The 26,487-nt window shown below is 38.8% G+C and overlaps 1 protein-coding gene and 1 pseudogene across 1 annotated transcript; one reads left to right on the forward strand and one right to left on the reverse strand.

Annotated features, from left to right (window-relative positions):
* Nucleotides 1-16,095: 16,095 nt before the first annotated feature.
* Nucleotides 16,096-21,120, reverse strand: LOC114540900 (annotated as a pseudogene).
* Nucleotides 21,121-23,472: 2,352 nt separating this feature from the next.
* Nucleotides 23,473-26,467, forward strand: LOC114540889. The gene is made up of 2 exons (XM_028560900.1): nucleotides 23,473-23,504; nucleotides 24,833-26,467. Exon 2 carries the CDS (start codon nucleotides 24,834-24,836, stop codon nucleotides 25,974-25,976), a length of 1,143 nt encoding a protein of 380 aa, XP_028416701.1. The 5' UTR covers nucleotides 23,473-23,504; nucleotide 24,833; the 3' UTR covers nucleotides 25,977-26,467.
* Nucleotides 26,468-26,487: the final 20 nt, after the last annotated feature.

The following is a 26,487-nucleotide window of genomic DNA, read 5'->3' on the forward strand; positions in this document are numbered from 1 at the left end:
AGCAGTCCTGTTCAATTTCATCAGAGGAAGAAATGATCCTATGGATGAAGCAAACCTGGAAGACCCTGATGAAAATCCTTTACCAGTTGTGAATGATCAGGCCCCAGCTCTCGGGAATGCAACACGGCGTGCTCTCATAATTCAGCACTTTACATGAATTATGAATTAGTAACAGTCATTCATTTTATTATGACATTGAATACAACCTGTATGTCTGTGTTACATTATAAATAAGCAACATTAAACCTACTCAACTAGTCATGGTTTAGACAAAATTAAATGTCCAGCATGATTAACACAAAAATCATAGCTTTTTCATTATATATGGAACAAAAAATTGACTTATTAAAAGCAAAGCTAGTAACTATTGTGTGTCAATCGCTTATTTCAAACAGAAATGAACTATGTTCATTTGTGTACCAGCCTGATAATTTCATCTTGCTTTGAAAATTATTATCATTATTTTTAACTCTCTTTAGGAATTGATTGTTTTGACAGTCAATGAACACAAAAATATTTCCATAGCGTGACAAAATCTGTAGTATTTGTCGCATTTATTGGAATTTATTATCGTCACAAGAGGGATTAGCAATGTCAATTCACTCTCAACGTAATTATTATGTTAAACATTTATATAATTATTTACACTTGCAAATCAGCTTCATGGCACAAATATCGTGAAAACAATGGTTTTACTTCCTTCGCCGTGTAATACGCTTCGACGGCTCGTCTTCAGTATTAGCTTTTCTTTTTTTGTTAGACGTCCAATATTGTAACTCCGCTTCAAGGACCTCCATCTTTTTCTGGTGTTCCTCTACGAGGTTATTCTTCTTAAGTTGAAGAATTTCCATCTCAATTGTATGTTGTCGTTCCTGCATATCCAAACATTTTGTTTGGGCAGCAGAGATTCTATATATTTTGTGAGGCAGAGAATTCGATACTCCAATAATCTTTGATGTTTGTGGTTGGGATTCATTAGTATTAGTTATGCTTTCGTCTTCTAGGGATTCCTGGTCCTCTTCATTTTCAACGACATCTAGGCTATTTATAGAAACGAACTGAAATAGGTTTCTCGTTTTATAATGTATTAGTGAACTCAGTTTTAGAAGCTGACTATAGTTTCATGTTTGGTTGTCATGTTATAGCGTCAGGTCATTTTATTGATGCGGATATTATTACCGGCACTGATTTTAAAATAAAGAAATCACAGTCTGTTCTAAATACTACATACAATAATGAGTTGTGGGCAAGTAGGCGTATATGGAAAGTAGCCAATACTATGCCCACGCTATACTATGCATGCATGCTATTTGGTGTTTAGATGCATGCTATTTGGTGTGTCGTTTTTACATCGAAAATTGATGAACAGCATCAACCTCCAGAACTTTTCCATTATACATAGACGACAACACTTTACAGTACACTGTATTTACTCTGTAACGATACCCTTACCAGGTTCATAATTGTCGTCGTCAAATGGATTATCCAGGCTAGCCATTTGCGCTGGGATTATTGCAACAACAACTTCTGCATCTTGATCTTTCTCCGCCGACGCCGTACCACCACCAGTCAGTTTAGCTTCTCTCTTCTCCTTTGCGATACTTTTTTTCGCCCGAGATTTTATATTCTCCCAGCATTTCTTTATTTGTTTTGCTTCACGCTTGTTGACACCCGCCTGGCAGTTAAACTCTTCTGTCAGTGTTTCCCAAGCTTTAGTTTTTTGTGTTTTTTTTTGAGGTGGTAATAATTTATTCACATTATTAGTACTAGGGAAATTTACAATAATCAATCATGCATTAAAATTAAGTATAATAGTTCTACAGACTATTTACAAAAACAACTTAACTAGACTACTCGCTAATGTTGGAGTTCCATTCCGACAACGTAATGTCGTTAGTTGATGTAATGGACGCAGTCCTCCAACTTCGACTGCCACGAACACACACCACGCGAGCTCTAAGCAAAGCAAAGGCGATCTTTCGTCGTAACCAGCTAACCACCATAGATGGAAAATGATTCTTCTTGTCAGCCAGCTTCGCACCCAGGAAGGAAAGAAAATGTTGGGTCTCTCTTCCGCATCCGCCAAAGGCGCTGAAGACGACCGGTGTGAAGGAGCCATGCTCGACCTCAACAATCCGTTGGTTGTAATGTCGCTTCTTTTCCCGTTCGTTGGCTTTAAACGAGCTGCTCAACGTCTGGCGTCGATGTGTTGAGGCGTATGGGTTAAACACGCTTACATCAAAAAATGCCTTTTCACATCTCTGCCAGAAACCTCTCGCAGCAATGTCCACTCTGGCGTCATCGGCTGAGTTAGCACTGGATGGAAGAACCTCGCCAGTCAAAGGAGCAAGAGCAGGTTCAATTGAAACATCGTAAGCAACGTCATCGATAGCAGCAGCAAGTAGATCACGGATCTCATTATGTCTTCGATGGATGAAACCTCCTTTCAGGCACGACAGGGCATGATCTACCGTGAACGATTTTCCACAAGCGCAGAAAGATGGAAGGCGTTTCAAAGGCCATCGATAACGCATGTAGATTGCATCAAAGAACTCACGCTTGGTCAAGATGTAGCCCTCTTCAGCAAGTGGCAGAGCAGTTAGCCAAGCTGAGGATCCTTTCAACTGGGCGAAGTCATTTGTTCGAATCTGCTCTTCACTCATGCTCGATCTCAAGTTCTGTAGCAGCAACGAGTTCCTAGCTTGACGTTGTTTTGCAATCTCACGGCGAAGATCGTGGATGGAATCTCCATGTTCTGCTGACGGTGTACCATTCTGGTGGATGATTCTACTTGAGAGAAGATGACAGATGGTTGTGGAGTTCAAATGTTCTTCATCACAGATGTCGTTAAAGATCGGAATACCAAGACCTCCCATACGAGCTGGAAGCGAAACCAATTGTCGTTCATGGATGGACAAGCTACGGTTATCGAGGAGTGCAGGAAGGAGCTTCAGGTTGATGGTGTCGTCAACAAGCTGCATCGCGGTCTTGATACCTGGAACGGCACGAAGTGGTAAGTAAATCTGTGCCGAAAACCCGAGACAAACGCCGTGTATGCTGCTTGGGGTTGGAATTTGGCAATTTCACTCAAAACGTGAAGTTGCTGGCACCATTACTAACTAAAGAACTAATATACTTATCTTTTCCGTCATCCGATCCAAGATATCCTCCAAGGTACTTATGCCCTTCACTTGAAATTCGTACATTAGTTCCAGCGAAGATCTCAATGGCAGTCTGCTCCAGGTGTGGCTTCACAATCAACCAGGATTTATCAGCTCGCGGGTAGTAACCAAGACTCGGACCATGCACGGCAATCTTCTCCCACCAGGCACGCAGTTGCATTAGCTTACCTGCCCTACTAAGGTCATCCGCGTACGCAACATGCCTTACATCACTAGCTTCACCAGATTTAATCATGAGCAGGAGTGGAGTAATGGCGACGGCGTATAACGGCATGGCTAACGGATCACCTTGCGTGGTACCTTCAGCTGATGCAATTTCTTTACCACCTTGCACGAACAATCTTGAAGCTGTTACATAACAATTGAACGTATAAACAGCCATTGCAGGACAAATGTACTGAATGTTATGTAACATGATGTTGCGGTTGATGGAATTGAACGCATTGGTGGCGTCTACCAGTAAGACAGCGTCTGTTTCTTCTTCTTCAAAAATCTTCGACATGGCGTGAACAGCAGCCTCGCAGCCTGATTGTTGTCCTGCACATAGCTGCAAGTCTCCTGCGCTATCCATGATTTGTGGTTTAATGGCAAAGACAATTGATTTTCCAATTATCCGTCGTAGAACCTCTCCAATCCCAATCGGTCTGACACCAGGGTTCTTGTCCAGAGGTATTAAGCGACACGCTAAGAAGGTCTCTAAGCTGGTGGTCTGATCTGCTCCAATAACGACCTTCTGGGTTGCAAGTGTTCTCGCCATTAACGCTATTGCGGATCGTAGATCTTTGCCAGCATCTCCATAGTTGCGAGACACCAAAATATGCCGCCATCCAAGTGCGTCAAGACCTGAAGGACCAGCAGCACCTTGAGTCCTCAATGCTGCTTTTGCTATGGCTGCCTCGTCGATGTTGGCGAATAACGATGGATCGACATATGGAATTTCACCATCAATCATGACGGAATGATCCTCAGGTTGTGCAGGTGGATGTTTCTGCAAGAGGTCCTTGTACACAGCGTCATTAAGAGGAAGAACTCCACCACATGATTGTTCATCCAACAAACGTAGAGCTGCGTTCACTTTGCCACGAAACATGAGACTAGCGAATGTCTTGGAAAGCTGTTCATTCGAAACCTTTCTAGTAGCCAGTAGTGTCGACTGGATGGTTCTGCATTCCCGAAGTAACCCATCAAAGTTACCTTGTTGCCACAAAGCCATGCGCCGAGACAGACAAGTCACATGGTCTTTCGATCTCGATTTGAAACTCGGTTTTTGTAAGAGAAGAGCAGGCATGATCATAGTAAGTTTTAAAGAAATATCATGCAAGATCTCCGAGTTACTGTTCCAAGCGTTAACAAGTCTCTCCAGTTCCCTGACGTATGACTTTCCAGCAGCTCCACTCGGCAACATAAACAGATTTTTGCGCCAAAAAACCACCTCTTCATAGGCTGCGTTAACAACTTGCTTTAGATCGTCTTTAGTGAGGCTGCCCCAAACACATGGTGATCCGCTATTTTGAGAACTTGAGGGAGTAACCGGATCGACAACAATAGAACCAGGCATACTTGATGTTTGTCCATCTTGTTGACTCGCTCCACCAGTTGCGTGTTTTTTCCTGAATGAATTTAAATGTAGCGACCGTCCTCGTTCCGAACCAAATTGTCTCGGGCACAAATTACATTGAAATGCGCGCTCTCCGTCTTTGCTTTCTTGCGGCATAGTTTCTAATTAGCGTGCTTCGTCACCAACCAATTTACCAAATCACGTAGCACGCGGTTAACGGAATAACGTTCGCAAATATAATTTAACGGTCCAAACTCGAGAAATAGCAAAATATTTGCGTAAAAGTTCCAAAAATATATATAATATAACCAATTCGAACTCACAGAATTCACAGTTGAAGTAGCACTGGAAATTATTCACGCTAAAAGCAATGAACGCGTAACCACTCCAATGACCAATGTTCGATGTCCAAATCTTGATAAAGTCACAAAATGCGCGAAAACACCAAGTTAACAAAAAATAACACCAACGTTGTTTTAAAGATATCCTTACTTAAGTAATAACGCAATTATGTTTCTAAAAATTTAGCAGTAATTGTGTAAAAATTTCAAATGTCACGGAGCACTATTTTTTAGCGTCTTTACGCCATAGTGCGCGTGCGTACACTTGAGTCGCATTCCAGTGTGCGTAAGTTTTTTGTTGAATGCTTTTGTAATCGTTCCGTTTGCTTTCGATGACATTCTTTTGTTTTGCAACTAATTCGGTTATAAGCGACTTCTCCAGTTCTGAAAAATACTGCCTTGTCTGGGACATTTTAACCAACTTGTATGCTTTATTATTCTCTTCAAATAGACGTCTTTCGTCGTACTCATTATCAATGCCGAGTGCAACTTACTGCCTAAAGTAAGCTACACTTCACTGCGTTCGATAACAAAGGCGAGTGCGACTCATATAAGTTATACTTGAGTGACCTCAGTGAATACAAATTGAACAAAATTTGTTGAGGATGAGTGGTTCCTCACTGAGTACCACAGATCACTCAAACTCCACTCATACTCACACTTCAACCCTTTTTGAGACCACCTCACTGGAATGCAACTCAAGTGTGAGTGTGAGTGTGAGTGAGCTTTTAGAATACAGGCGTAAGATGGGGTTGGAATACATGTTCCGCAATGATGATCGCAAGGGTCTATAAGATTAAATTTAAAAACGTTTATTAGTACCGGGGAAACTATACAGACTATCTCGAAAACAACTTAACTAAACTCGCTAATATTCGAGTTCCATTCCGACAAGGTAATGCCATTAGTTGATGTGATGGACACAGTCCTCTAACTTCGACTGCCACGAACACACACCACGCGAGCTCTAAGCAAAGCAAAGGCGATCTTTCGTCGTAACTAGTACTAGCTAACCACCATAGCTGAAGAATTCTTCTTGTCAGCAAGCTTCACATTCACGGAGGAGAGAAAATGTTGGGTTTCTCTTCCGCATCCGGCGAAAGCGCTGAAGACGACCGGTGTGAAGGAGCCATGCTCGACATAAACAATCCGTTGGTTGTAATGTCGCTTTTTTCCCGTTCGTTGGCTTTAAAGGAGCTAGCTGCCCAATTGCAACGCTCGGCGTGGATGTTTTGAGTCGTATGGGTTAAACACCCTAACATAAAAATTCGCATCTCTTCCAGAAAAATCTTGCAGTCCACTCTCGCAACGTCCACTTCCTTTCATTCTCGAAAAAGCAACTTTTTCAAGATGGCAATGTTTAGCAGCGCCGGTTTACCACTGCAGATGCGTCGATTGAATTTTTAAAATGGTCATTTGAACTGGACAATATCAATTATGTACAGCATTTTAGGTTCAATATTTTAATTTTTCGTGATGAAAATTAGGGTTTTCAGTTTCTCATTGTGTCTTCGTAGCTATAAGCAAAATTGCATTTTTATTTGATAATTTGGCCGATGTCATTTTGTATGCACGTAAATTTTTGTCTTCTATTAATTTTCTATATTTCTTACTGCACAGAAACTTCTAGTTGATGCATCCACACAAGTTCTCCTAGTAAGTATATGTATTTAAAGACAGTAAAGAAATTAATCGTAAAGACGGATCCCTGTAAAAAAGAAGAAACCGGAAATGACCGAAACCGGAAATGACCGAAACCAAAATTGATCGAAACCAATGGGTATAATTATTAGTGAATTATTCAGAGATTTAAACGGGGCACATTAGCATAGTAAGGCATTATTGGAATATAGAAACCCTGCGGGTTTTTTTGTAATTGCAACGATTGAGCAGTATTTTTTAAAAGAGACTTCGACCATTAACGCAACAGTTCTTCATCCTCGTGTCCCGCCAATAAGTTCAGTGTTCCAATTTTCAATTGGCTTTCAATTCATTTTATAGGCAATACAAACATGCAGGCACACACTAATCCTGGGGAAATTTAATAGTCCCTAATGCATGCATACTTCTGGTTTTTGTTATTTCTGGTTTCGGTCATTTCTGGCTTTGAGTTGCTTCTGGTTTGAGTCGTTTGGTTTTGGGTTAGTTCGGTTTCCGTTGTTTACATGCATAATGTAGCCCCCGTAAAAGCAATAAATTTTGAAAACGCCAGTGTATAAATATTTCCCCCTATCCCCACTTAAGCATCTCTCGCGGTCCCTTGCTTGAAAGTACTAAAAATTAGGTTAAAAATTAAACATTTTAACTAGTCCTCCGATTAAAACCATTTCTTTATTACGGAACAAATACAATAACTACATACAGCTGCTATGTACTTTCTATGTCTCTTTGTATATACTCAGCAGGCGGTTCGTTATGGCCCAAAATTTACTTCACATACATATAACTATGCAAATTACATATAGTACGTTTTAATTTGGTTTAAAATTTCAATACATTGTATGTTTAATCCTTGACTTCTCTTCCTGAATTTAGTTTCATCGATATTAGAAATTTTTGGGATATTTTTGAGAAATGTTTGAGAGGGTTAAATAATTTGACGAATTAATTTTGATCTCAACGACGTCCACATGTTCTCATTCTTTGAATCAATTTAATCCCCTCAGCGCGTAAAATGCTGCTTTTCCAATAAAAGATAAGGCAGTTGAATGTCCCATTCATCGAGCCAATGGTTTTAGCCCAGATGTAGATAAAATCGTGATGATGTCCCCTCGAATCGATGTGCAGGCCAATGGTGACAAAAGATGGAATTAGAAGCACAGCAAAACAAGCGGACACTAGCAAACAACTGGCTATATTTTTTAGCGACAAGGTCTTTTTCGTCCGTGGCGATACACGATTTTTGTTCGCGATTCTGAAAAGTTTGTAGTTGATGTACAACAATGGAGGGATAAAGATAGCAAGGAAAATTACAACGCCAACAACTAAAGGTATGGATTGGATAAGATGCACCAAGAGCAGAATAATTAGGATAAATATAAGTAACCCAAGCGCAGATAAAAGTTTTTTCTTCGTGACGGAGTTGCGATGAAATATTGGATAATGTGTCGCTAAATATCGTTCAAAACATAGGACAAAAAGAGCTAGAATTGAAAGTCCAAAAAGAAAACTTGTTAGTTTTGTCGTAAGACGTATCCAACTGAGATTAAACGCTTCAAATCCATTTGCCCAAAGAAACGCGACGTATGCAAACAGCGGATGATTTATTAGAACCAGAAGCAAGTTGAAGCAGGACAAAACCATTATCATAAAATGACACGATTTCCTGCGAAGTTTCGACAGTCTCCAGATGTTAAGTATCACCAGAAAGTTAAGGCAAATTCCAGCGACAAAGAAAACCACATTCAGAACGAGTAAGAATACTGCATTTGTTATATGGCGGTCACCCATATTTTAGCTCTCTTCCCAATAAACGCGACCGTCACAAATATATTATCACGTAGCGTGCACCGGCAGGTGTGATACTCGTGCTAGCCTGACAAAAGGTTTTAGTGAAGTGGCTGTTGGATTTGAATATTAAGATGCATCAAATATGAGACATATTCTTTCTAATACTGAAGTATAACATAATTATATATAAAAATAATTCGTTTATAAACTATTGACTAGATGAGGTTAAAACGTTGAGTTGGTACTGATGTTATTGCGTGGCCGGCAATCCAAGCAATAATGTTGAGAGTAAAATTTGTATTATATACAGTGAAAATGTTGTTTTTAATTATCGTCCAACCATACTAGACAAACAGCTGCAAACAGTGCCTCTATAATATGATAATAACAACTGACGTACGTTAGCAAAAGTTATATTCTTGAAACATGTAAGATACGTTATCTTAACGTAATATGGTGGAGTTTTCCGTCAGACAAGGCAAAAGTAACTTAAAACCGAACGCAAGGTAGAGAAAAAAAGACAAAGTTGCATGAAAAGCTTGTGACAAGGAAGTGCACGATGTGAAGGTACTTGTGCTTAAGTAGGCGTTTAAAAGTCATCACAATTAAGATCTGGCTCCTTATTTAAATTATTTTTTCTTGCCGATGTTATTGCTAAAGTGTTTCTTAGACTGTAGCGCAGTTTCGTATATAAATAGGATACACCACTTTACTCAGTGTGCCCTGGTTTTTTGACGTGCTTTAATGTCACTAGTGGCATGGAAGCCATTATAAAGTTTTCATATAAAATAAAATAAACGTGGTTTCCTTCATATGATTTTATTCACTATACAATTAAATTTGTTTCATATTTAAGCACTGCTTGTTAAATATGAAAGTAAACCAAGTTTTATAGTAGTATGGACTATATATTTTTACAATTACTTTATCCAACAGTAAAGCCATTAATTTCAATAAATCCTATATAAAGAATGACAATACTATATTGCACCTATGTATGGCGGTCCAACGAGCTCGAGAGTATATTTGCGCGTGGCCCTTAGCTCGAAACGTCCAGAATTGTTTTTGTCTGTTTTAAACTAAAATTTAATTATGTTTTCATTAATAAGTCAAATTAGATTTTAGGGCTTAACTTATTGGGTTTTGCAAAGGTAAAACAAGAGAGAATTGTGGCCTGTTTCTCTGTTTAGGAAATTCACAGCTGCGGTTTTGCCTTGGGTAAACACATCAAATACGTGCGAACAAACCATATACGTACAAAGTATACGTACACAATTATTAGAGCAAATGTAATAGACCATTACTACACACACAAAAAAGAGAACAGGGTAATCCGTGTTAAGAGATGGAAGGAAGTTTTTAATTCAGTTTAGCTACTGTAGCTTGCCGACAAAAACTTATATTATGAAATAACTCAAAATTCAAATTAGTCTATGTTATATTTGATCAAACCGACAATATTTTAGATAAAGTTTCCATGATTCGATATAAAAATTATCTATAAGTATATCGTTCAATTTTTGCTGTATTATTACCTGGGGCCGGTTGTTCGAAAGGCGTTTAGCTTAAACGGTGGATAAGCCAAATTTCAAAAACACTCTCATAGATGTTGTGAATGATTGAGCCTGCATCTTGTGTCATAAGTATGTACTTCCACTGAAAATTGAACTATTTACATGGAAATATTTCAGCTCAGTTGTTCAATAAATAGATAATTTTGCTTTCCATTTCGAACTTATCCACCGTTTGAGCTAAACGCCTTTCGAACAACTGGCCCCTGAAGCGAAAGTAGCCCCAATAAATACTATTTGAAATGATGAAACTTAGTCCACTTTGCTCTGTGAGTTCAGTGACGACAGTGATCGGGAAGTATAAGCTATTATAATAGTACGTTATTGGGAAGGATAGAAACTGCTGTAATAATATAAACAAACAAAATTCACTCGCACAATTTCATATGAAAACAACCAGAATCCCTCAACAGATACTCGAACTGCACATTATTTCATAAAAATTTTGATGAAAAAGTACAAAACTTAGGCTTATTTGTCGAAAAATATCGTGGGACGATAAAGCGGAAATTGGAATGACATTTGAAGAACGAATCTTCTTAGACAAGAAACTAAACAAACGGCGTATGCTTGCCACGAATCCCGGGGGCGAAGTTTAAAGCATTAAACACGAGCAAGATCTAAAATAGGACAAAATCTTCAGACGCGAAGAGATCTGTGATTGCAGTCCACCCTGAAAGTTTTATAGTGTGCAGTTATATTTGTCCTATCTAAATTCAAATAACACTTTTTAAAGTCAAAGCGAAGGAGCAATAGAAAAACGGTTTTACTAAAGAGTTTTCGCATTGAAATACAAACTTTCTGTCTTAATCAATAAGAACATTTGTATCACCAATTTTTACACGCGCATGCGCGTAACCAACAAAACAACCAAACGTAGATCATCTACCGTCCACCGACCTGACATAGAATTTTTCGCCAATCCCACCCCACCCCCTTCATCTCCTACATGTAATTGCCACATTGCGAACTGAACTGCTTAAATATTGATTAAAAAATACTGCGTTAAAAAATTTTTAGGATGAAGAGTCTTCAAGTTTGGCTGCGAAATATTGTAAATTCGGAAGCTATAGCCATGCGAAACTAGTAATTGTAGCATTCACTTTTATTATGGCCGGACGAGTGTATTAATAAATTTATTACACACTTTCGCCCGTCATGCAAAATATATAAAAAACGCCTACTTCGCATGGCAACATTGTGGGCTAAAATTGGAAATAAAAGGGGTCGCAATTATGCCAACTTGTTTGTTTGTTTTGTAGAAAAACAAATCTATGAAGAGTACACTGGCCCTCTGATTACCTGAGAAGGTACATTGATGATTGTCTGGGTACAGCATCATGTTCTCGTGCTGAGTTGGAGAGATTTATCAAATTTGTTGATGAATTTCATCCAGCTCTTCAATTCACATGGGAGATCAGTGAGACCAGTGTATCATTCTTAGATATCCTGGTTTCCATGAATGGCAATAAGCTTACTACCTCAGTGTTCTACAAGCCCACTGACTCATACAACTACCTCTTATGTTCTTCTTTCCACCCTAGCTACACTAAAGAGGTATATCCCTTCTCACAATTTCTTCGTTTCCGCAACCTTTGCAGTAAAGATGATGACTTCCAGTCCAAATTTTTGGAGATGAGAACATTCTTTCTCGGGCGGGGCTCTCCCCCTGACTTATTGACACTGCCCTATGTAAGGATGCCGACATTTCCCGCTTAGACACTCTTAGAGACAACTGTCCCTACGACCCCTAACATGAATTCTACGCTCTTAGTTCTAACACATCATCCTTTCAATTTTGCTGTTAAGGATGTCATACTTAGGAATTTTCATACCTTGCAGAATGATCCATGTACCATTTTCACCGATAACCCCCTAGTCTCTTTTCAGCACCATAAAAATATCTGGGACGCATTGGTTAACAGCTCTCTAAAGCAAAATTGTTCAATGGCTCTGTTTAGGTCAAAGAAGGTTGTAATATATTTTTTGTTGCTGATCAGGCGTCCCTCATTGCGGGTTATTCTTAGCCCATAATCAGGCGTCTCTTTGGCAACGTAATGTATTCCACTTTGTTTTGATTTTTTTTTTCTATTGGCCCGGCCATTTTTATCAGGTGTTTTTCCCCCATACAAAACGTGTATTATCCCTTTTTTATTTTCACATTAACTCTCCTGACGAAGGCCCTCACGGCGCTCAAACACGTCTAGAAGTGGTTTGCCTATTTTAGGCAGTTGTTATACCTCATTTGATCCTCTTTAGGTGTGTGATTTATTTTGTTCTTAATACCTCGATCATAAGATAGTCTATTACGCAAGTGGTCCATTGTTATTGAAATAGATCCGTCAGACAAAGGAAGAATATTTGAATATATATGTGATCTTTGGTTGGCTCATTCTTATATTGTTTTCTGTCAATCTTGATTTATTGGTTCTAGATCAACTGCTGGCATAGCGACGAATAAATTATATAACATTAGGCGAATTTATTCGCGCAAACTGATAAAAATTTGATTCTACTTCTTCGCGCGGCAAACTCTTTGGCAAAGCAATCACATCACACCGGATTTCAGATATCCTTTCGCATCGCGAGAATAAATTCGCCTACTGGAAAACGGGCTTTACCGCCTTATTTCTAAAAAATCCTATGTAAGACAAAATGCTGATAAAATAAATGAAAAAAAAGCCAAGAATTACAGGAAAGAACTAGTTTTTAGCCTATGACTATGTCGGAAATATTTTCGTGTACTCATTTCATGAACTCGATATAATTATAGCCTCGGTTTATAATAAAATATAGTCTGCTTTTACGAGCAACCTAATTATTCTTATATAATATTAGCTTCCAAGTGATCTTTACAAAAGCCATGCAGTCAGTGCAATATATATTAAAAATCAGTCTAATATTACAAAGTCGAATCATTCTTTGATCATATGTCATCTTGCCTTATTGCTTTCATCAAACGCTAATGCTCGAAAAACAAAAAACAATTGATGTTGACTTTGATTAAGAAGCTGCAATGCAATCACACATTTACATTGCATTTGGGCAAATTAAACCCCGTAATCTTTTTCATTTATTGTGATATTGAATTCGCATAGTGCATTCATTAAAGTTAATGTGTGCTTAATATTTTGCAACATGCTCTGCTGAAAGTTTAATGCACTAGAAAAGTAATGTATATATAGCTATATATTGATCAGGTTTTTGCCAGTAGCATAACTCGCTTTAACACAAGCCCTATTTTGTGTATCGGTCTCAAGAGAGAGCAAGGCAGTCAAATTTTAGTCCAGCAAAGCAATGAATCTGTCACTGAAGCAAGATACTTATGAAGTCACGTGCGACATTTTTGGAACCACCTATTTTATCACAAGAAACCTTCCGTCAGACGATTTACTTGCTAGCCATACCTCCGCCGTTGTTTTTAATCTCGTGTTAATAATACCAACGGTAATGCTCAACGCCGTTGCTATAATAACGATTTTGAGGTCCTCCCAAATGAACAGTAAGATTTGTTACTTTGTCGTTTATATTCAGTCTGCCATTGACTTGCTAGTTGGCATGTTTGGAATACCTCTTTTCGTCTTCTTTCTGGTGAGCGGAATGGCAAAAAATCCCAACTGCTTTCTCGCAACCTTGGCACTCAGATTGACAATTTTTCTAATTTCGTTGTCTACAAATACGTTGATTGCAATGACTCTCGAAAGATACATTGCCATTTTACATCCTTATGCTTACAATACCTTAGTAACAAAAAAAAGGCTTCTGATGTTTGTTTTTTTCGGATGTTGCATGGAGTTTCCTCTTCATATCCTGTGCCTGGCAGTAGACGGGCTTCTCTTGCAGTATTCATCAATAAAAGGAATGATTGCTTTCGCCTTCATCAGCTTCGCCTACACGAGAATCTACCTGGTTGTTCGAAAGTTGGGGCGTTCAGGAAACGGAATACGCGATACTCTTTCCAGGGAAAACTTGACAAGGAAAAAACTATTTCTCCGAGAAATGAAGCAAGCAAGGTCTTGTTTTATTGTCGTGGTTTGCTTTTTCGTCCTAGGTATTCTTCCAACACCGATTGCTAGTCTAGTTTTTCAAGGCTTGGACAAGTTTGAGAAGTTAGAAATTTCAGTTTGGGGTGTGACGCTAGCATTGTGCATTTCCAGTGTCGACTCGGTAATATTCTTTTGGACCAAGAAAATGTTGAGGAAAGAGGCTGTTAAGATGCTGAAGACTGCATGCTCATTAAGTTAAATCAATTGTTACGGTATTAGCCTACATTAATTATATTCATGTTATGCCTTGAAATTTGCATTAAATCTAGCAGAGGACGTTTAAATAATATTATCCACAGAATCGCACGGTTTGAACTAGCGGGAGGTTAAAACAAGAATTTTCCACGATTATGCTTTTACTCTTGAGTACGTAGCAAATTATACTTATTTATGATTAACGATTAACGATTGTTCATTTTGTGTTCGTAGAATATAAAATTTTCAAAATTATGTAGTGAAATATTTTGTTCCATTATATGGATTTTGTCAGTATGCTATGATGAGGGCTTTTTAAACAGACTAAATACTGGGTTCTTCTCGGTGGCGTAACTAGAACGATATTTGGGGGTAGGGGGGTTATAATTCATATATTCAGTTCTTTTCGACGGATTTCTTTTATATAAGTGCAATTAAACTTACAACACTGGATGTCTCGAAAAAACGAAAACTATTGAAATCATTCAAATTCGAATGCCGTGTTCACGAATTTTAGCCCTTGGGTATATTTAATGCAATTTATAATTTCATAAATACGAAAAATATGAAGTTGTGAGTATGATTAAAATAGCCTTAATTGTTATTGCTTCGAAAGAAAATGGTGCAGCTGACCGCGGAACAAAGAGTGTTTATTGTGATAAATTATACGCGCACACGTACGGCGCAAAGTACAACGGAAGTTCGAAACACTTTTCAACAAAGGTCGACAAATTGCAAAACAATTTCACATGTGAAATTTTCATATATGAAGTGTTTCAATTCCACATAAGGTTTCATATATGAAATATTTCATATGTGAAATCGTTATGTGAAATTTTTGTAAGGGACGGCCCAAAGTACAACGGAAGTTCGAAACGCTTTTCAACAAAGGTCGACAAATTGTAAATATTGTTAATAAATATTTTGCGTACACACAAATTTTACTGCATCATGCATAAAAATGCTTATGGCAAACATTTATAGACTTGTCGGTCCCGTGCGACAGGGTGCTTAGGCATTCAAACTCTAACAATTACATTTTTATGAGTGATTTCAATAGTTTTCGTTTTTTTGAGACACCCTGTAGAAATCGGTTTCGCAGAACTGAAAATATTAACCCCCATCCCAAATTATCGTTGTAGTTACGCCCCTGGTTCTTCAGTCAGTGTGAAGATTGAAAGAAAACTGCGTTTCATTAAGATGAGTGATTTTTCAAATAAGACCAGCTACATGTACACATGATTATGTTACTTTTTGGCTAATTCCGACAAATTCTTACGTGAAAAGTCAAACCTCGTTATGTTACAGTTAAGCTTGTTTTTGAATTGAAAATGCATCTATAACGTTTCAGATAATGATTGGTTAAATGATTAGCTTAACACCGTCATTAGTTTCAAAAAGATGAAAACACTTTTTTCTCGAACCTAACCGTTGGTTACATTAGTAATAATTTATAATATCAATCAATGCATGAATGTCGCTACTGTTTCGTATCAAAGTACATAGTAGAGGAACGGGCCCCATGCCAAGTGGTTTGATATACAACAGGCCCCAGGCATAAATATCAGAAAATTGATTAGACTTGTGAAAATTGCTCGGGTTCAAACAAAAAATATATAAGAAAACCATCACGCTTGTCTGCCTAATAAATTTGTTTTTCCCGAGATTAAGTTTAATTTTTGCCACGTAAGCAAAACTTGGACATTTTTATAATTCTTGGGCCTTATGTACGCATCGGTAGGTAAACTACACTGAAAAAAAAACGAACAATCAACATTCATTCCCAAACTTTAATGCGGTTTTCATCGATATCAACATATCAGGATTGTCAGCCAGGATATAGATGATACCTCTGGCAGCAACTTGGCAGATGTAACCCTGAGATTCATTGGGAGATGCAGGATCGTCTCGAATGTTGTAAGTTTGGCTGTAGTAAGAACCATCGACCAACTCTGTTTTCACAACGTGACCAGAGACGGGACTGTGCCATCGATGGTAGCTGGTTGCACTGAGGAAGGCTTGGTAGAGAGTTCCACCATAAAACTTCCTTGCCATCACATTATTGTTCAGCAAATGATCTATGTGAATATTAATAGATAAATGATATCCTAGCTCTCAATTACAGACATGGAGTCGAAAAGTAAGATTCTCATATGTGTATGTCACACGCAATGACTTACTGCCGAAGGCTACCAAAGAGTGCATTTTTTTAAGTAGTTTTCTTCGGCGCCGGACTTAAAAATACATAATCGACTGTTGGGGACATACAAGAAACGCAATTGCAATATTTTTATATAGTGTTTGCCTTTAATTTACAGTATATATAGATCCCGGCGATTGAAATTGTTTTAAATATCGATGGCTGGCAACAAAACGTAAATTCAAATGACATGATCTGAGGCTTCACAATAGTATATAATTGTACAATGTTTTCAGTCAAAAAACTTTGGAATTAGGAATTACAAGGCTAGAAGCTGTAGAGTGAAACCAAAGGTGATATACTTCAAAACCGAAAGGATTTACAGGCAAATATTATTGGGTGTTCTTTTCATCGCTGGGGCAGGAGGAAGTAAACGTATTATTCAGTACCTAAAGCTGCATCCATGCACGATGTGAATGAAATTGTATTATCGCACACAAAAGAACCAAAAATATGCACTCGCGCAATGATCGTGAGAAAGAACATTAGCAGTAGATATAAAGGTATTCATTACCGTATTCCTTTTCTTTACGAGCTTTGCTTTCTGAAGGTAAGAAAAAAAGCAGCTCAACGACGATGCTTAGATATGCTTACCTAGTGAATAATGCTGTCTCTTGACCCAAAACCAGTCTCGTTGTCGAACGTCATGTAGCAATTTGAAGGGTGCAGACTCACAGGCATTCGCTACAACATTGTCATCATCAGGTGATTCGACTGGGCGTATTCCAGGCCGATACTTCCTAACGAAGAAATCGTCCCACGATGTGTAGCCATAGTGTGGTTTAGTAGGATCACATTCAAATTCTTTAACGAAATTTGGCATTGTTTCCATCGCATCTTCCCCAAACCAAACTGATTCTTTGTCTTTATTCAAGACATACGTAGGTAGAATCATAGCTGGACAAAAATTCACCCCAGTAATTCAGGATGTCCATGAATAATTTGTTCACCTGATAAGAAGGTTATGTTGATTTATTTAAAGTTACTTACAGATTTTAATTAGCTAATAGCCATGTGCGAAACTGTCATATCGATAGGGACGTACACACCAATTTTTGCTGGGGAGGGATTGCTTGCACAAAAATTTGAACCGAAGCAAAACCGAACCTGGTCTTCTCAGTGATTGTTGAACGACACTTTGTATAACAATGTACTGTGTCTATCAGATTGTCTGGTATGGATGTTGAGACTGGGAAGAGGGTGATGAAAACGTCGGACAGTTAATAGAATCCCATTTTGCATCAATGACAACTACAGCAAGTGCCCAAGGCGGAAATTTGAAACGTCGGTTTGACGTTCTGAATATTTGTTTTCGGCTTTGGTTTAGGTCATGTTCAACCTCATTAAATAATAATTGTTAATTATTTGTTATAACTAAATAAATGCAAAGACAAGTTTTACCAGACTATGTCAGGAAGGTGCAGGAAAAGCCAGGCTAGAGGTTGGGCTGAACTGTCTTCTGGCTAAGACCCAAACAAGCTGCTTGTTAACAAGCTGGCGATATTCGATGATTTGATAGAGATGTTGAGTCAAGCTCAAACTCTAAAAGTTTACATTGCTTGTCGTTCAGGAAGGCAGCAAAACCAGCCGTAGTTGCCATTGGCCAGTTCAAGATCACGTTGATTGGAAAACCAACCAAATCAGTTTTGTTATACTCGGGTGCCTTTCTCATGATCATGTTGATAAGAAGAATCATGATTTGCCAACACCAGACTTTCTTTTCTTCCGAAATATTTGGCAGCGTTAGTTGTTGCCAGAACATTTGATGGAAAAACATGTTTATTTCTATCAAAATAAAAAATCTAACTTAACTTTTCCACGCGATCATAATTTTCTTATCGTACACAGTTTTGCAATTTTAGAAAAATCTTGATACAGGATCATGATACATTTGGCATGAAACAATTTATTATTGCAAGTATAGCTTGCCAGTAAGTTTTACCATCCCATGATATTCGAAAGCAGGGGATGTGATATTTTCCTTTATACGCATGCAGAGGAAATCGTCATAGATTATGCAGTGGGAGATGATTATTTTCTTGTCTTTTGAGTAACTGGCATTTTTATTGCATTTTATTGAACAATAAATCAATATAGCAACAACAATTTCGGTTTAAATGAAAGGAAAGTCATGCATCGGACCTGTGTGATTCCTTTGAGGGGCGGTAGCTATTAATCTGGTGCTATAATATATATGAAGTATAAAACCAGCAGAAGTGAATTGCTTGTGCACGGCTATAAAATGCAATTGCGCAGTGGAATATGATTATTTTCTTGTCTCTTGAGTAACCGGGATGCTATCTGTGAAGCTCGTCTTTTTCCGAAAAGTGAGAGAATATTGATGAGGATTACGAAAAATTTAAACCATGGTATACTTATTGCGGAGTTAGGTTATTACAGAGGTATGTCCTAGAATTTCTGCAAGAATGTTACACTCTGTAAAACTTTGGGCAAGTATAGTTTCATATTTAGTTAGTATACTTATTCTTTATGCCAATAATCAGAAGCCTGTTAAATATCGCGCTTTCACTTTTGATATTAGCGGAAATCAGTCAAATAACAATATTATTAAACACCGAGTGCTCTCATTATTGACGTCTTAGAGTGCTTTAGAACCAAAAAACATTGCATTACGAATATCACAATGCGAAAAGCCTCGATCGCCAGCATCGCGAGGAGCGATGACTAAAAAAAGCAAGACCTGGAAACCAAGAGACGGCTGGAAGTTTGCGTTTGTCCCCTGGTTATATTTGTTTACACTTTTTTAAAGCTACGCAAATAGTCAAAATATTTGTGCTGATATTAGTGCTGATTTCCAGTGGATAGAATTATCCAAAGGCCATTTTCGGGGATACATGGCCCTCATTTTACACGGCCGAGCAATAGAGCATCTAGCTTGTTGGTCCTTACTGAAAGTTTATCACTCACTTCCGATATGGGCTGTTATATTAGGTCCCATGCAAAAGGGTAATGTTGTGGAATTAATAACAGTATGCAATTTTTAAGGCTGCATAATTGTCAAAATAGTGAAGAGCAATATATTTCCAGTAAGCAAAATTATCGAGGTTAAATGGCCGTCATTTTGAAAGATTTCTTTACACGGCCGAAAAATAGAACATCTAGATTATTGTTCCTTCCCTGTAATTGACCAGCCATTTTACGTTCTCTTAATTCTAAACGCCCAGCCCTACTAAACAAATAACACCCTATGGCATCAGGCCAGACATGACGCCTGTCTTGTTATATCGCACCAGTGTCTTCATGACAGGTGTCAAATGCTGACGACAGTGAACAAATTAGCGCACTGAATCTCAAAATATTGGACCAATTAATAGGTGCAGCCGTGATATCTGTGCGATAATTTGCAACATAAAACTTGCAGAATCCTGTAGGATTACAGGTTCCAAAATGCTTTGACTTGCCTCCTAATTCACATGTCATAATTCGTTGGAATTCGTTGCTACGCGAAATCCGGCATATGCAAACCGCGAATTTATTCTTGCGTGTATCGTGAGTATTCAATTCATGTAACTGTAACCATGCATTGGCGTATAGCCAAGCTTTTAATTTACCCCCCCTGTGCTGATATTTTTCTAATTTTTCATGATATTTTTCGTAACTCATAACACAATCCGTTTTGAAAACGCTGTAATAATACACGAGTCATCCATGCAATGTGTCAAAACAGGTATTGAAAAAAAATATTCAAATTGAGAAATATATGCAGTTTTAACAATTGGAGCATGTAATCAACGGATTGCTTATATGACCAGCTTTCAATCTATTATAGACGCTTGTGTGCTGTGTTCCACTTTTCGTAAAAATGCAAGAAACAAAAAACACCTCGAAGTATAATTTATAAGCTAATATCTAATCGCCCTTGTTTACAAAGAATTCAACGCAGATTGGTGGTTAAATCGTTTGCACATTTCATCTTTTTCAATCGTTGCAAGAGAGATATCCCAATCTACACATGATTTGCATATATTCGTTCGCATTATACCGATTAATAGTACGTTTAACAATTCCTCCGACGTGGCATGTACAATGCAGGGTGTGGTTCTAAGATTTCCCCCGAGCCATGAAAGACTCCTTGATTTTCAGTCATTACGGTCGGGAGAAGAATAAACGATTTGGTACAGACAATAAATCAATGTAGCAACATCAATTTCGTCGTCATCGGACCTGTGTGATTCCTTTATCAATGATAAAACCAGCAGAAGTGAATTGCTTGTGCACGGCTATAAAATGCAATTGCGTTGTCCCTACGTACCTGGGTCACTAATAATCTTATCTCGAAGTGCAGCCACAGGAGGATGAAGAGCCATCTTGTTGATCATCTCATGATGGTGGTGTGGGCCGTGAATGTGCGGATGGCCTTTCGAAGCTGCATCTTCATCTGCGGCTGGTGGGTGCTCCTTCATAATCAGGTCAATCTGATCCTTGTGCTTCGTTTCTAGTTCTTTGAGTAACCCAGCAAGCCATTTGTCGATCACCTTTCTATCTGAAGGAAGCCATTGGCTAATACGATCAGGTTTGCTCATGTTTATTCGGGTACTGTGTGCTTCACTGCTTCTGCAACCACAAAGTGACAAATTTTTAATGACGTGCAGATCTTTATGCTCACTATCTTGGCTTACGCATGCTCTGTTCTGTTTCGGTCACCTAGCGATTCCTCTTTAGTCTTTATGCACGCAATGTGTGTTGAAGTGGGGACATTTTCCACGCATGCATGAATACGCGTAGTCTAACACAGTGCTTTTGTTAAATTAATTCCTGGTGCGAGAATAAATAATTCCTCAGGAATATACGGGTTTTATCCAAATGCATGTTTACAATGATGGTGTTTTAAAACTTCCAAAAAAATCTATTGAATATTATTAGGGGGGGTGAAAACTAGAAATCAATCCGTACCGATTATGAGTCTCATTTATATGACAATAAGGAGGATAACGATAGAAATTTCATTTCTGCTAACCGCATGTGGAACAATAACAAATTGTAATGCTGTAATATCCAGACACTTAAATCGCCGGATGGAAAAGGAAAGTATGTTAGCGTCATAGAAAGCAAAGCTCTATGGGGTTTATTGAATAATAAACAGATTCTCGAAGGCTCCTGAAAAGAGCGAAATATAATTGCACAATTGCATTACAGCGTGCGGGGCATAATTGAATGAATGTGTGAATATGTATATATTCATTAATCAAACCCAAATTTTAAAGCATACGTCAAAATAACAATAAGTGCTCTTTCTATTAAAACGAACGGGGATATTGGTCAGGCTCTTCCACGTCATAATATGCATAGGCTTAGAACATCACTAACCCAAGAGATGATTTCTAGCGAGATGTGAAAAATGCACCCGCTGGTACGGTCTTTCTTGCAGGATCATAAATATAAACATCATCTCACGCTGAAGTGAATATCGTATAGGCCCGGCATGACTTTTGAAATGCGTTTGTGTTTGTGTTTGTGATCACAAAGCTGTATCCTGTCTTTGTTGTTCTTTTGAGTTCAAATTTTCCGCAGTTGCAAAAGGCTGGCGATTGATTTGTGATTGCGGTAAAACCGTCTCTATAAAGGCCCACACAGACCGGACGCGAATTGGCAACGCGGCGCAAATTTTCAACGTTTTTAATTTTTGAAAATCAAATAAATTTTAAACTATCATAATAATCTTGTAGATTACATAACAATAAAACATTTTGACTGGTCTAGCGTCCATAGTTTCCAAATTTTGCTTCCAGGATTTGATTTATGTGCTTCTGAAAACTCAAAATTCGCGTCGCGTTGCCGCATCGCGTCCGGTCTGTGTCGGCCTTAAGAGTCTTAGGGGGGGTGATGCTTCGAGCGGTTAGATGTTACGATATTAAATTACACTGTCACACGTTCTGGCTTTGATCTGTTTATTATCATAAATGTTCGTCTAAAATACCCTATTCGTCAATACTTCAATCACATCTCTTCTTCGTAGCCTCAAAAGCAAATTCTCTTTATTGTCCGTACTTTTCCCAACACTATATCGTCTCTTCGTCACTACTTAAAATAGACTGTTCACGTGTTCAGCGCATGCAATCATTATTGTTATAATTATCTCGTAACATAGAGATGTAGTGGTGGTGGTTTTGAGACTTGAGTTGCTATATTAGTTTAGACGGCTGAATGGCATCTCTTAAGATTAGGCTTCCTAAATTCCCTGTCTTTAAACTGATGACAAGTGCATAGCTTAGATTTGTACGCGAGCTGAAGATAACTCGTATAAACCAAATGCGAGTAACTAGACTCGCTTTTTTAAACTATAGGCATTCGCGATTTGTTCAGTCTTTCTTGATTACGAACACAATTGATGGAGAGCGTAACATTAGCCACTTGCACGGTAACGAGAGGTCCTAAGTATATGCCTATATGTATAACGATACGTCATTCTAATTTCTATGTTTGGACAGAATCATGGGTTAATGTGAATGCACAATAAATTTTGAGGAGTAAAAATTGCCCTATTTAGGGGTAAATTTTACCCACATTATGGTAGTAATTAGTTTTGGGGTAAAAATTACTTTAAAATAACGGGTAATTTCCTCCTTTGAGCGTAATTGTTGCCCCACTTCTAGGTGTGATGAAAAAAGCGATGACAATTACGCTCTTTAGGGGAACGCCGGGGTAAAACAAAATATTTACGAAGGAAATAAGAAATTTATGTAATGTGATTTTATAAATAGACTACTAAGGCAAGGTGTACCCCCAAGGGGATACGCCTTGCCGACGATAATTAAAAATCTTATATTATGGGCTTTGCGTCCAATCTAAAAGACCGACAGGTAATGGATGGCACGCAATATGGGAAAGGTGGTGAATGGCCAGCAGCAAATCGAAAACTAACAAAGACCGAATACCCAAACCACAAACGGTCAGTTTAAGCGTGACATCGCAAAAGACAGAGCTCCTTTAAAGTTGAAAGGTATTTACAGAAGTGTTATATTTGTTTTTCTATATATATATTTATATATTAATATAGCATATACATATAGTAGCTACGAATACACAATGGTACCCCCAAAAGTTTTGGTCCTGGGACACTCATTTGTTCGTCGCCTACAGTGCGACCTGAAACGTAAGCGGGATATTCGCATGTGCCCGACCTTTAAACTCAAGGGCACAGCGAGAGTTTATCTACACGGTATAGGGGGTAGAACAGTGGAGAAGATCCGCAAATTTGATTTAGGGGTAGTTTCTCGGTGTGCCCCAGATATTGTTATTCTGGAGATAGGCACGAACGATTTGTCCGCTTTAAGGCCCGAAACAGTCGGTTCACGCATTGACGACTTGGTTGCTTTAATGCTAGATCAATATCGCGTAAAATTGGTATGCGTATGCCTGATTTCCCCGCGAAAGAACAACCCTCTTTTTGAAAAGCAGCGTTTAATGCTAAATAATTACCTACAGGTAGTTTTAGAGAAGGTCCCGAGAGTGTTCTTATGGACACACCATGGCTTTATACGACCTTCCGTGACGCCATTTCTACCTGACGGGGTCCATTTTAATAGAATCGGGCAATATAAATTATACCGAAGTTATCGGGGGGCAATTCTTCAAGCAATTAAAATGTTATAAAATTCTTTCTCTATATATATATAACAAGCTGCATGTCGTACGTTACATTTACTTTGCTATAACCTTGAAATTTGACAAACTTTACTCGTGATTACTTCTTATGAAGCGCCTTAGCGCCTTTATCTATTCTATCTTTATCTCTTATCTATATGAGAGTTCTCACACTGTTTGTGATTTTTGTTGGCCATATGATTAACGGTGCGGCGATCTTCGGATCTGCCATGTTCATCCTGCTGACGTTTGACTTTGTCTTTATCTCTCATCTATATGAGAGTTCTCACATGTTTTGTGAGTTTTTTGTTGGCCATAGGGTGAATGGTACGGCGATCTTCGGATCTGCCATGTTCATCCTGCTGACGTTTGATTTTATCTCTCCTCTATATGAGAGTTCTCACACTTTTTGTGAGTTTTTTGTTGGCCATAGGGTGAATGGTGCGGCGGTCTTCGGATCTGCCATGTTCATCCTGCTGACGTTTTATAATCATTCTTTCACACATTCCAACTTTCAATTACGACAAAATTAATAACGAACGAATCCTCACTATTGAATGTTCACCTTACGGGGGATAGTTTTATTTCTCGCACAACGACAAAAATTTGGGTACGGTTGCTTTACTATCTTTAACTCATCACGCCATAAGTATCTATTTCTGCTTTTAAAGTTTTATTTTTTAGAATGCCACCCGTGCGTCGTTCTAAGCGGGTCGCCGCTCCATCAGCCGTTTTGCGAGAGTCTGTTCAGAACCAACCAACAACATCTCGCAGAACTCGAAGTTCTCCCAATGCTGTATCTGTTGGTGCCACCCCGTCAACGTCAACTGTGCCCGTGAGTGATGTGGCTTTGCCCTCTCTTTCGAGTGAGCTTATCTCAACACTGGTGTCTTCGGTTACCGAGGCAGTCGCGCAAAAGTTAGCTGGCTTCTTACCAACCTCTGCGTCTTCAACATCCACAATGGCGTCTGCCCCAACAGATTCTACCTCCGGAATCGAAATCTCAAACCAGGGTCCCAATGCAGATTCTCTGGTCAACGACGCGCTCACGTCCATACAAGAAAACCTTACAGGTCAGACCACTCCTTTTTCTCTTCCATGTTCAAGTGCTTCGGGTCCACGGGAATCGTTCCACTCTGCCGCTTTGCCTCTTGATTCACGGATTCCGGATAAAATAAAGTTTAAAATATGGAATGAGGAGTTTGTCGATATAAGTACTTTGTCAGGTGGCCCAGACGCGGCCGCTAAATACGAGATTAGTGTACGGACCTCTGACAACGGTCAACCTGCTTCTCTTCTTCTTGAGCCGGCTGCGAAATCCAAAAGGGTCAAAACTATTAGCGATTGGCTTCGTTCGTTTCATATTTTTGTTTCCATTTATACACAACGGTACCCTCATGAGTCCCCCGCGCTCATGAAATATTGTCAAATCATCCAGGATTTGGCCAATAGGGGTCATAATTGGTTTTACTACGATGAGAATTTTCGGTTTTTGCGCCAAACACAGGCCACGCGCGTTCCCTGGGCGACCGTTCACTGGGAGTTATGGTTGAAATCTCAATATCCCACTACGTCTAAGCCGAACACGCAAGGCAACAATTATACGCGCCACCCTTCAAAGGTGTCTGTTCCTCGGGGATATTGTTTTAAGTTTCATCGCGGAACGTTTTGTGCCGGTTGTGATTTCAAGCACATTTGTTTTAAATGCAACGGATCGCACCGTGCCGTGAATTGTAATTTTCGTGCCAACAACAGACCATCTCCCACTGATCGATCGCCTAAGCCTATTTCAACAAAGTCCGTTGCCAACACCCGTAAAACTTCATAATTTACAAATATTGTTAGAAGGTTATCATCCAAGTATTGTTGATACACTAATTTCCGGATTTACTTCGGGTTTTCGCATTCATTTCTCTGGCGCAGAACAGTCGTTTGAAGCAAAAAATTTACGGTCTGCTCTTGACAACCCAGAAGCGGTTGACCAAAAATTAACGAAAGAGTTAGAGGCATCTCGCCTTGCTGGGCCATTTAATTCTCCGCCCTTTCCAAATTTTCGGGTTTCGCCTTTGGGCCTGGTTCCTAAAAAACAACCGGGTGATTTTCGCATGATTCATCATTTATCGTTTCCAAAGGGAGCATCGGTTAACGATGGTATACCCGATTTCGAAACATCTGTGCGGTACGCTACCGTTGACGACGCTATTCAACTTATTAAAAAAGCGGGCCGGGGTTGTTTCCTGGCAAAAACAGATATAAAAAATGCTTTTCGAATCATTCCTATCAGCCCAGCGGATTATCACCTCTTAGGCATAAAATGGCGGAGTTTGTATTATTACGAC

Source organism: Dendronephthya gigantea, unplaced genomic scaffold, assembly GCF_004324835.1.
Source record: "Dendronephthya gigantea isolate DGI-Jeju-01 unplaced genomic scaffold, DenGig_1.0 000003F, whole genome shotgun sequence".
NCBI classification, from domain to species: Eukaryota; Metazoa; Cnidaria; class Anthozoa; order Malacalcyonacea; family Nephtheidae; genus Dendronephthya; species Dendronephthya gigantea.

Bases quoted from the DNA above. Each gene is read 5' to 3' on its own strand.
- LOC114540889 (XM_028560900.1), top strand. From the start codon at position 24,834: ATGCCACCCGTGCGTCGTTCTAAGCGGGTCGCCGCTCCATCAGCCGTT.